Source organism: Narcine bancroftii, chromosome 1, assembly GCF_036971445.1.
Source record: "Narcine bancroftii isolate sNarBan1 chromosome 1, sNarBan1.hap1, whole genome shotgun sequence".
Taxonomy (NCBI): domain Eukaryota; kingdom Metazoa; phylum Chordata; class Chondrichthyes; order Torpediniformes; family Narcinidae; genus Narcine; species Narcine bancroftii.
In genome coordinates, this window is record NC_091469.1 from 254,913,138 (window position 1) to 254,926,568 (window position 13,431).

At 35.5% G+C, this 13,431-nt stretch overlaps 1 protein-coding gene across 1 annotated transcript in view; it reads right to left on the reverse strand.

The window, feature by feature from the left end:
- Window positions 1–1,117: 1,117 nt before the first annotated feature.
- Window positions 1,118–13,431, reverse strand: part of prdm11 (PR domain containing 11) — a 165,041-nt gene continuing 152,727 nt past the window's right edge. The window contains exon 7 of the mRNA XM_069895840.1: window positions 1,118–6,921. Coding sequence (XP_069751941.1) covers window positions 4,739–6,921 — 2,183 coding nt within the window. The 3' untranslated portion in view covers window positions 1,118–4,738. The remainder of the gene's footprint in view (window positions 6,922–13,431) is intronic.

A 13,431-nucleotide genomic window follows, 5' to 3' on the forward strand; every position in this document is an offset into this window, starting at 1 on the left:
GGAAAAACAACCAACTGAAAAACCTCACAAAGATAAGCGTATACAGAGCCGTTGTCATACCCACACTCCTGTTCGGCTCCGAATCATGGGTCCTCTACCGGCACCACCTACGGCTCCTAGAACGCTTCCACCAGCGTTGTCTCCGCTCCATCCTCAACATCCATTGGAGCGCTCACACCCCTAACGTCGAGGTACTCGAGATGGCAGAGGTCGACAGCATCGAGTCCACGCTGCTGAAGATCCAGCTGCGCTGGATGGGTCACGTCTCCAGAATGGAGGGCCATCGCCTTCCCAAGATCGTATTATATGGCGAGCTCTCCACTGGCCACCGTGACAGAGGTGCACCAAAGAAAAGGTACAAGGACTGCCTAAAGCAATCTCTTGGTGCCTGCCACATTGACCACCGCCAGTGGGCTGATAACGCCTCAAACCGTGCATCTTGGCGCCTCAGTTTGGCGGGCAGCAGCCTCCTTTGAAGAAGACCGCAGAGCCCACCTCACTGACAAAAGGCAAAGGAGGAAAAACCCAACACCCAACCCCAACCAACCAATTTTCCCTTGCAACCGCTGCAATCGTGTCTGCCTGTCCCGCATCGGACTGGTCAGCCACAAACGAGCCTGCAGCTGTCGTGGACTTTTTTACCCCCTCCATAAATCTTCGTCCGCGAAGCCAAGCCAAAGACAGTCCATCCTTATACTTGCATAAATCTTCTTTCCTTGCTCTTGCATCTAGTTGAATGTCAACTCCAGACGAATATTGAATTTCATAACCCTCCGAAATGGAAATTGCTTTTCACCAACTTTGTAAGGATTGTAAGTGCAACCTTTAGCAAAAAAAAATTGCAGGAACTACACTGTGGAAAGTTGAATGTATCCTGTCGCAGACTGTGAAGGAGGCAGGTGGCAAAGGTGAATAAAACACCAGTTGGAAATAAAAATATAAACAAAATCCTCCTTACTATATCATTTTAAAAAATCAAACCAAACATATTTACCATTCAAATGAAGCCACCAAGTCTTGAGCATGAACTGTTCACAAGCTATTTTTCAAACAACCTGCATCAAATTATGGTAAAAGATAGGAGCTAACCATTAAGTTCTTTAACAGAAAATCTGAATTGATTATGTGACTGAGGAACCTTCAGAAGGTAACTCAGTTTTATTACATATCATTACTTCTTTCATTTAACTGTTATGGTCTTGGCAAGAATAACCCCATAGGACACATATTTGCATTGCAAGGGTGTATCAAAACAAATATCAACCAAGAGAATTTGAATCCACAATGCCCCCATCCACAATGCCCCCATAGATATCTTTATCAAGGAGGAGATCAGGATGAAGTATTAGGTGATTCAGCAAATGCAGAACATTTTAAAAGAAAGTTTGCAAGTGTTGGTGTTGACAATTTGCTGGTAGTGATCTTGGAGGTTAGGTAGTCGAGATAATGGCACTGGGGGAAAGATACAAAACTAAAATCAATCAGCAAATAAATAATTTGGCCAAAAATGGCACTTAATGTGTAGTTAACAATTCATTTCCAAATACAAAGAAATTGGTTCTGTTGAAGGAAACACAATATGAACAAATGCTACATTGTGCTTGAAAAAAATCTACATTATTAACCAAACAAGAAAGAGAAATCATACATAGAGCCCAGTATTTAAGTTACTGTGCTATGTGCTACACAGTCATTTGTCTTCAGCATCTTGAGTGACACCATAACCAATCATACAATACAATGTAAGTCATTCTTGTGGCTTTTGTCTCCAGGTGAACGGCAACATTGAAGTGAAATTTTAACACAAAGTCCTGTTTGACGAGGTCATTCTCTCCTATGTTACTTTCAACAACAGAGATCAACAATGCCAACTGGATGGACGGCAACTAAAATGTCATTTGAACATGCCAAAGGATCCTTCAGTATTTGATACTTTTTCTGCTAGCTCCACATAGATCCATTTTTATATGCATTATGATTGAATAGACACATATTGTGCAAACATAAAAAGGCAAATCTAGAAAGATGGCTAAGTCCAGGCACCCTTATAATTTCGCCTGGTCATATTATTGCATTTATGGAAGCAATATCTATCCAATATATCATTCTCCTCTCCAATTAATCTCTAGCCTTTCGACTATCATTTATATCTTGACATTGCCATGGTGACCATTTGATTCTTTTATATTGTATATCTATACTCTCAGTTCATCAGTTCTGCATAAAATTGTTTAAATATTGCAGCTAAATTATTAATCAGTTACTTCATTACATTTGTTAATCCATCAATTACTTGGTAGACTGCACCAATCATATTTAGCAACTTAAAATATAAGAATTTACACTTAGTTACAAAAATATATATGTATTTAAAATATATAAACCATACTAAAATGGGATTAATTATGATGACTAAACATATCTTCTTTATTCTCCATCTGTAGATATTAGAAATGAAGTCCACTAATTAGGAAGAACGAATTTTGATTCTGATTAAACACAAATATTTTAATTTCTGGAGGATTCCTGGATTTGGTAAATCTCTGTCCCTGGCAACTTATAACATTTTAAGACAATTTAAGAACTTATTAGTAGCGCAAATCATAAATAAGCTTATACCAGACAAGATATTTTAAAAATATAGTTTGAGTTGAGGATATTATAGAAATGGATCTGCCAGAAAAATCAGCTCCAATCTTAATATTTAGAACCAAAATTAACAAATCAAACTCTTGAATATTATGCTAGCACGTTTACAACATTCTGAATTGTGTATGTAGTCAGTTATGACTTCACTATAATCAGTTTTAAATTATAGTTCCTTAATTCTTATCCAAAATATCTACTAAAAAATTAGTACTTAGCAAGACTGTGCAATACAAATTTAGCCACTCATTCTCACATTGACTTTTAAGGTATATTCAAATTAGCTATCAAACTTTAAATTTTGTATTCCCTCTCAGAGAAAGTGTTTCTGCAATCTAAAATCTGCACTCTGCATTTGATATCTAAAAGAATTAAATTCATATGTATCAAGCAAATTACACAGTGAAGTGAATAGAGCAGGTACACATTTTCCGTACATCTTTTGCCACTTGAGTTATCAAGATTGAGAGATTCCTTTTTAAAATAAGTTATAATAACTTGAATCTATGGTTGTACAGTAACATTGTCCACCATAATATCAAGATACACATGACATTGCAAAGGACTATTAGACATCCTGCCAAAATTGGGTAGATACACCTTAAAGATACTAGCAATGCTTCTGTTCAGCATTTAAATTGGTAACGGCTTGCGTGTCACACAAAAGCAAGAGCCGCTCAAGTCACTTAGTAACTTTCACAACAAGGGCAGCTGGAATTAGCAGCCTTTTATATTTAATTGGCCAATGGTGCCTGGAGACAGGACTCGTACTTCTACTGATAAAGTTGATTACATTAAGTATCTCTTTTCTTGGACTTCTAAGGTTTCTATTTAGAACTCTCAAAATTCATACAACTAAAGTCTCATTCTTCAGGAAATTTCTGAAGAAAAAAAATAGCTTAAAGGTGTGAATTTATTGATTTAACAACAATAATAAAGTTTTGTGCAGAACTGCATTCTCAGTAAAAATCACTGGCATAAAGCATGACTAAGATATGTCAAACAAAATGCAATGTAATTTTTGTGGTATTTATACGTGTATAAAAGTGCTTTGCAGCCATCGACAGCATCTGGCATTATAAGTAAGTTATGCTTTTCCACAAATGCTATGAAATATAATGTTTAAATATTAATCTTGTAATAAATCATACTGCTGTATGACTACCATTCTCAAAATGATCATCCTTTTCAATTGAAATTATCAAAATAATCTCACTATTACCTAATTTTAGGACATTTTAAGAACAGACTTTCATCCAGTTACTACTGGGCTGAGTCTGTCAAATATCTCGGCCATGAAAATAATTTCTATCACCAGTCCTATATAATCATACATATTGATAGTTTTATAGTCTATCTTAGATTACTGAACATAGGTGAGCATGGTCAGCTAATGCAGTGCTTGATAGTATGTGCTTCTTCCTTCAGTAAAATAAAGAAATGAGACAGGAAAATGCATCCCCTTGATACATCTGTTGCCTTCCTGATTTTTTTAAAGACATGCTCACCTAACAGAAAAAAAATGACAATTATCAATAATCATTATCTATAAAAATAATGTAGATACATATACTTTAGAACCCTTTCAGCTATGTCTTTTTATACAGTAACTCCACAAATACTAGTTTCCTGTTCAGCCCCCACCCCTTTCCACTCGCACGAGCCACTAATTATGAATATTTATTTATTGTTTATGTAAATAAGAGGTTACTTAAAGACTGAACAAGGCTGACCCTTATATCAATCTCAGGCAGCATAAATAACCACAGTTTTCAAAGAAACAAATTAGGAGGACTTTGCTTAGTATCTAATATTTGCATTATTGAAAGCAAACTGCAGTCAATATTTTTGGTGACAAAACAGTACCAAAATTTTAGCAGACTTTTTAACTCAGATGATTTGATTTCCCAAATGTGGCAAAAAAATCAAGGAATTTAATCCTACAGGTTGGGACAGCAGTGTCAAAGTTTACTTCACTAAAGTTCTACTGACTCCTCTGGTGATCACAAATTGTCATTTTCATATGTACCAATGTATTTGAGTTATTCCTATTAGATTGAGAATGTAGCATAATTTATAAAACACCAATCGTTTACAATATAGTTTCATGAATATCCGTTAGGCAATCAGATCCCATGTCTAGGCCATGCAATATTGGTCTCTGATCCAGCGAAGTAACTCTGCTTAACATCTCTGGAGACAAGGAATATCGGTTTCCTGATTTCTCTTCAAACCAACAGTCTAGTGCCCTCTTTGCCTCAAAGTTTGCAATGGGTGGTCCATTAACAGCAATCGTCAGAAGGTCATTGAGTTGGTCAATGCGAAGTCGAGACCTGTTATTTTTACGTATCTGATAAAAGGCACCACGACTTTTCTCACAAGCTGCTGTTGAAGTTGGCAGGACAAGCAATAACTGAATGATCCTATTTAATATTGGGAATCTTTGTTTATACTTAAAAATGTGACGGCTCAACTCTTTGAAACCATTCTTGTTGTAACACTCAGATTTGAGCTCCCTCCATTCCTGCAATAAACTACTGCGAATGTCTCTGCCATCCAGCCCGATTTCCTTTGTAAAAGATGGAATTATTTCAAAATGCTTATATATATGCATGATTTCCTCTTCACCGTGACTCATCAGGTTTTCCTCATTTTGGGGCCACGAAGCAACATCAAACACTTGGCATGCTCTAATAATAGCACGGCTATTGCAATCCAGCCTTTGGGCTAGAATGAGTTGAGTCTTTTGGCAAATCTTCTCTCTTATTGAATTAAACTTTGCCTCTGCTACTCTTAAGTTCTTCAGAGGAACGCCATGAAAGTTTTCATGAAAAGTCTCCTCAAATTCTTGGAGATACTCTCCAGGTGTTTCCATCAATCTGCTTATTTCTTCAATGGCTTCTTCAATCTTGTCATCAGCATGGGTAATGAGAAGATGATCACCCTGGAAAATGAATGCTAGCCGTGTAAGGATGGCAATGACATCCAACAAAAAATAGATGAGCTTAACTGATTGATAGTCCATCAGGAATTGCAGCAGAGCCAAAGCAATGGCAGCAGCATCTGCTTTATGGGCTTGACCACTGACATCTTTAAGATGAGCTATCACTTCCAAATAATCCTTGATCAAGGCATTCAAGACATTCTGCTCTCCAATGATCCACCTGACAGCTCGAATGTCACCAAGAAACTCTGTCTCCTCACAGAGTGTTGCTGCAGTCGCTCTTAGTTCACACATGAGTTTGGGAGAATATCGATAAAAACTCAGCAATTGTTTTAAGTTATTCTCCAGTTCTTCCAAACAGGTTAATTCCTTATTACTAATAGCATCCAATACTTCCAAGTGAGGCCTATGTATCACACACGGGACAGAGAGTAGCCAAGGCAAAGCCTTTTTGATCTTCATGGCTAAACCTGCCCTTAGTCCAGTTGTCACATTGGTTCCATCTACCCCTAGTCCTACAATTAATTTTTCCTCTTTCCATTTGATCCCTATGCCTCCAAGGGCCCTGTCCAGTGCTTGAGTGTAACCATCCACTGTGGCAGAGCTCAATTCCTGCAGGCACAATAACTCAGTAGCAGCAGGCCCTTCATTGGTAATGTACTGAATGTAGATTGCAACATTATCAGCAACTAAGTCATCCATTTGACCATCCAAAATCACACTCATAAATGGGGACACCCTGAGCCTCTCAAAGAGGTCCTCACGAAGAGACAGCGCAATGTGATGAACTAAAGTTTGACAGTCTCCCTCGTTCAAATATTGGTCAACAATCTTTAGGTCACATTTTTTCAGAAGCTCTGCCAATGGTCTGAAATCTGAAAAATGCCTTCCTTCAAAGGCGATGTGATAAGCTACATTAAACAATAGTGTCATGTTCCGGCACATTTCCTCTGTTTTTTCTGGATGCATCCTGAGCTTATAAAGCTGCAAACACTTCTTATGAAGGTTACTCTGGGCATGCAACTTGATTGTGTGAATTTTGAACTGCTTAGAACCTAAGATGAAGGCTGAAGTCCTGGAAGACTGAACGGTGTACTGCCGACAAACATGACACCACATTTCATTCAGAGTGGGTGAATAGCGGAGAAACCAGAACTTTTTCAGCCACTCGTGCTTGAAGCGTCTAATCCTCCGGCCTGTACCAGTCGATATTTTTGATATTTCATCTGTAGCAGCCAGCATCTCATTAGACATCGACTCATCAGCTGAATCCATCTCCTGCTCACTTGTGTCATCCATGACAACTGGAACAGGAGTCTGTCCTTCTTGAGCTAGGATGAGGGAAAAAGAAAAAAAAATGTTCAGAAACTAAATGCAACTTTTTTCTTAAATCTAATCACAACCGTACTGGGACATATTTTGCAGTAGGAGAAAAATCAATTCAGATCATTATTAATTAAGCTAGATCTTGCTAATTAGTTCTTACAGTTCTCTTATGCAGCAGATTGCTATAAACACAAGCCAACAATGTTGCTGAGAGGGAACGGGCATTTGGAATCAATCAAGTTGAAGAATAATGAAATTAACTGCCCAAGGACTAAGAAATTGTGAATTACAGCATATGAATTCAACTTCAAATAGGATTTAAAATAATTTAAAAAAGAGACAAAGGATTAAGGAAGATAAATAGAAACATTAAAATTATATTTTTTAAATCTATAGAATTAGATTGTTCACTGGATATAATTAATATTTAGTGCCAGGGAAGTTGGTTAGCAGTAATAAACATTTATTATGTCAAAAAAAGATACTTTAGACTAGAAAGGACAATACATAACTTTCTGCTTGGATCCTGGGGCTATTTACTGGAAAATTACAGCAATTTCATGCCATTTGATGCAAATCAATAAGCCAGAATACCAGATGCTACTTCCGCAAAGCAAACGGAACAACTTTTAAATACTTGAGTTTAATCACGTCTTTCAAAACACCCTGAGTTACTCTGCCACATGCATAATCTGCCACTGATTATTGCAATGCTGACAGGAAAATCCAGGTCAGTTTTGGCATATCAAGTTATTATTTGCTATTTGTATATAATAATGTATTTTTCTTTGCAACTCTAAAACTATCCCAACCTAAATAAATGTTTTGATCTTAACTATTTTGAAGGCTGGTATTATTTCATATATTTATAGTTTTGCAATGACTTGAAGAAGTTAAACAATCTAACCAACTAAAAATAACACTTGTTATTATTCTATCAAAGTAATACTTTAAGGAAGATAACCTTTTGTTTGGCGACAGTGATACATGCTGCAGGACTAAATCCACTAAAACTACCTCACCAAATTAAAACAGCTTTACACAAATACAATATACAGTAAACACATCTCGATGCAACTAATATGCCTTTGGTTTCCATTGTTCCAAACATTTTCCTATTATAAACCTTTAATAAACATAAACGATTTACACAAATGACAGAATTCAGATTTGAGACAAAAACCTAAAATGAAATTAAATTATCACCATCTACGATGAATTAAAAAATTACTGTATTTTGCTTAAACAAATACTAGATTATAATTTGCTACTTTTTCTGTTTGGTGCACCATTTGTGTAATAATATCTAGTATGGTGCAATAAACACACAGCCAGGTACAATACAAAAGTAAACACTGGGAAAATAAATCACATTCTATTACTAAAGCCCTTCTATCGCAAAATTCTTTTATTTTGTGACAGAGTACATTTAAAATTATGCTGTATAAGTTAATACCATTGTTTATGTTTAAGGCACAAACATACAAGAGAAAAATGAACAGCGTGATAGGTAACGGAAACACAAAAATGCCAGAGGAACTCAGCAGATAATACTGATATATTATTCACACATATAAGGGAAAACATACAAACATAATTTTTTTATGAGGCAGATGTAATTTCTTGACCCACTAAAGTGTTACAAATATTTCTTAATCATTGAATTATTTATTCCATCTTCTGCTTTTCCATATACATATCAAGTCTTCAAGCAATACTGAAAACTTCTCCAATATTCCCAAAGAATGAATTAGCAAATGTATTTATTGTGATCTTGATTCGTTTGTGAGTGCAAAAGCTTATTTCCTCCTTCTTGACAGCACAGGGAAAATGCAAGTGGAAGAAATACAAAAGAATGCAACCTCCATGTAATGACCTACAGACAGGAACACCATTAACTAAACTGGATTAAAAATATTAAGGGAATCTAGATATAACTGATGTCAGCGAGCCAACTAAGGAAACAAAGCAGAGTCATAAATCTAAACAGTTTTAAAAATGTATTTATGTGAAAGAGTGCAAAATTTTCAGTCAGTTGTGCAAAAAAAGCAAACAATGAAACAAGCAAAGGATATAATTTTCTACAGAAAAGTATCATAGGGTACTTTTTATAGATAGAAAATAAAAACATATGAAAAACCTCTAATTTTAATTTTAAAAAACAAGCCTATGCCAAATAATGGGTTAGATTTTGCAGTGTAGGAAATGAACAGTATAAGCCATTAGAGTTTGACTTGCTCATGGCCTTATGCTTTGCCCTGCATGTGCAAGCAACTAATGATTCAAAAACCTTTGTGCCCTGAAAAGAGCATCTAAAACCTGTGGGGACAGACAAGTAACCTAAACCAATTAGACTGGGAAATGCTTTTATATAGTGCCTTTAATGAACTCAGGATATCCTAAGAATTTTTGAACACGATTATTTCCCACAAACAGCAATGTGGTCGGTCATCTGTTCTCCTATTGTTGGTTGAGGGAAAAATATTGGCCAAGTCCGCAGCTCTTTTTAAAATGAGAGTTTATTATTACACCCACAAGTGCAAGGTACAGATCCAATGAAAGTCTTATTTGCTACAATTTCCCAGTTATCTATGCACAATATACCACGAAGATGAAAAAAGATAAATATAAAAGAAATTAAATAATAAATTTTCACAGGTCATGAAAAAAGTGTGTCTGGTGGTCTTGAAATAGTGTTACCCTCTGGGTGATGCAAGGTTTAGATGCCTGATATCTGTATAAGGATTGATTCTATCCAACTGAGAGTGCAAATGGCATCAGACTTGATGTTAGTGCTTAAGTTTGAAACCAGAATCCAGAAATTACTAATCTGGTGCTACGGACTATTAGAAATATTTTGAATAATTAAAGAATGATTAATGAGAAATGTAGAATTTGAATGAGGAAGAATTAAATAATGAGTCAAACTATTCTGGATCTAGGTCATTGCCTGATGCTGTTGCATTAATCTAGGTGCCTGTGCAGCAATGTTGCTTTGATCCATTCATTCTGAGACTCAATTTTTGGGAAGACCACTCACAGTTGTCAAAGGCCTTTGAACTATTCTTCAAAATACCACTTGATAAATCAAAGAGACACTTAAAAGTAACAGTTTAAATAGGCTTAAGTAATTAAAATACAAATAATAAGAAAGCAATATACCATATTTAAAAAGGATGTAAAATCCCATAAATTAACATTAAACCACGCTTGCATTTTAACTCGTGGTTGGTGACCCCATTTGAAAAAAAGGAACACAGTATCAAGATAACCAAAGCTTCACTGAAGCTGATGGGTCCAATTCAAAATACTTTGTCACTGGACAGAATGGAAGAGCAGGAGTTCAAATGCACATTTGATCTTTAGCTCATTTGGGACTTCTGCATTTCACTGAAGAAGCATAGAAAACAGAAGCAAACTAATCAATAAGGAACTCTATGGAATTGCCAGCCACATGCAAACATGATTCAGTCACTGAGCTCAAAAATCAGGTAAAGAAAGTGAGGGGGGAAAAAAAAGAATATTCAGAGAGAAAAACAAAACAGACCAAAAAACCACTATTTTCTTTAAAACAGAAACCTTCAATAATTATAAATTGAAGGAAATTATTTCTCAGTCCAGATGCAAGGTCACCAGTTTAAAATCGTAACTCCTTTTCTCTCTCCACAAACACAAATGTCTGACCCATTGTGTACTTCTAGCATTTATTTGTTCCCATTTGTGAATACCACAAATTAATTTTTTTTGCAGTAATTAAAACTGTGGTAGTTTTTTTTAAACTGGAAGTCACAAACCATAATTATTTTATGGTGAATCTTGTCTATGCCCAAAAGTAAAATAACATTTTCAAAACGTGTATAAAAGCAGCATTTCATTTTGGAAGAGTAATGAATCTCAGACAACAAAGATTTTTATAACTAGATGAATGTGATCGTTAAAAGTAGCTGCCCCATTTCACATAAAGTGCAGTGAGTGGAAAATAACCATTTTGGTAATTTCATTAGTCTTCTAAAGGAAATTGCATCACAAATATATTTTTGAAAAATTTGAAAGCTACCAATTTTTAAAATAATTATATGTAATTTACTTCTTTATCAGTGGTTTAAAAAAACCAACAAAACACAATCTTTAAAATTTGGTAAGATTCGTACAAATAATTTGAATATATAAAGACTGATGAAGAGTAGAGATTGAAGGCAGTGTGTTCCTACTGCATAGAATTGGATGAACTGAGTAACCATTGGCACAAAACATTAAAAAACTTGAAAGACTAGATGACCTTCTCAGTGAGGGGAATAACTCTAAATAAAAACTAAATAAATTATCAATGATTCCTTTTGAAAACACAGGTTGTGCTGATTGGAACAGGATAAGAGCATGACAGAGCAAGCTGGGGTACAGTCTACCCAACAGTTATCTAAAAAAAATTAGATTATGCATAGGTGCAAGATATGCCCCTCCAAAAATGTCAGCTTCACTTCATACTTTAGAACAGGACTGACTCCTTGTCAATTCTTGACTAACTTGTATTCCTGCAAAGTGGCCTGTAATTTAACATGTATAATCTGCTGGAGGAACTCAACGAGACTATCTCCCCTCTGCACTTTCAGTCTTGATGAAGGGTTCCAAAAGGAGGTGTCGGCAATCCTTTTTTCTCCTACTGATGCTGCTCAACCAGCTGAGTTCCTCCAGCAGTTGTTTATTTTGCTCCAGACGTCAGCATCTGCAATCTCTTGTGCATCTCAAGTGCTCTGTGATGTTTTACTAAGTTATAAATGCAAACTTTCGTCATACACAGAGGACCAATGTGGATACATAGGATGAAGAGGATTTAGTATATCATGGTTATTTTATAAATGAGATGTGGAGCTGGTGTGATTGCACTCCCAATTCCCCTCATTCTGTGGTTACAGACTTTGATTTCTGAGGTGATTACGAATCTTATCTGAAATTACATTAATTACAAACAGATTTTTAGGAAGGCAACAAAGGAAATAGTTCAGATTTGTATTATAATTTGTCACATGATCCTAGATTGCAAATAAAGAACATTGCAACAATACAGTTGATATTTTAACCAATTATGATACAAACAAATCTGTTTTCACCTTGCCTCACAAAATATGTGATATTACGGTCAATTCCTCAGCCTTCCAAACACTGGAACTACGTAACCTTTTGTGGCCCTTTTAATCTTTAAAAAAAAATTAGGGAACAGTGATGCACCTAAAGACTTGATTGACATCAGAATCTCCAAAGCACTTTATTGCCAATGACACACTTTTTAAAGCAAAGTCACTTTTGTAAATGTAAAGAAAAGCAGTCAAATAGCATATGCAGCAAGCTTCACAATCAGAAAAATTATAATGATAAATTATCTTGCTTCTGTTTAGTGATGTTGATTGAGGAATAATTATTGACCAGTACACCTGAGGTAACATTCCTGTCCTGGGATCACTTGCACACACGTGGGAGAGCAGACAGGGCCTCAATTCAGCATCTTGCCTAAGCGTACCCCAGTATAGAATTACAGTATAGGATAACCATACATTTTTGTCAAGTCAAAGGAATTGAAAGTTAACCCAATCTTCAAAAATGCTGTTAACTCAGTCACAAATGACACTCAAGGTTCACCAATAATTCACCAAATATCAAATGATATTTAAGCATTGCTCTCGGGTGCATGATAGAATCTGCAGTAAAGTCAAGAACATTTCCTTTATTCGCACATTCACAACTATTCACCCATTGCAGCAGATTTTAAAATTGGCTTACCTTTTTAATTCTTCATTTTCTTATTATCAATTTAATTTTCACTATTTTCTATGCTTCAAAAAACACAATAAAGCAGAAATATCATCTTCCACAGCACTGCCTCCTACACCCTAATTTCGATCACAATTCCAAGACTAATGTGAGGGTAATGAGAGAATACATCATGAGGGAACAAATTTTAACTTAAACAGTGAAAGAATTAAAAAAACAAGTGCATCTTCATCTTTAAATATTCATTTTAATTTATCACCAGTGTAACAATAAAACAAAAAATAAGCCAAGCAAAAATGAAATCATAAACCTACATCATATATGCAAAGCATGGTAAACAGCAATGAAAACAAATGGAGATAAATGTCTTTATCTCCAAGGAAATTATAATGCTCTTGAATGTTCAAGTTGTCTTTTATTCGTGACATATCGAGGATACAATCTAGAGAATTGGTTTTCCTCTTGAAATTACTGATTATAGAAGCACTTGCCAGCCTGTGGGTAGGAGGTGGAGCATGGGGATGGGAACTGGATGTTGAGGTAGAGGGGGTTTTAATTTTCAAGGTGTTTTTATTCACATATATAAAACATCACTATACTGAACCTTAAACTGTTATTTTCTGGGCAAAACATTTACTCAATAATTTGAGGAAAATGTTATAATGTTATTCTTCAATTTGCATTTCATTTATCATGTCCTAACCTAACATTTCCCATCCCCATTCTGGTAAAAGAAAGTGAAGCGAATT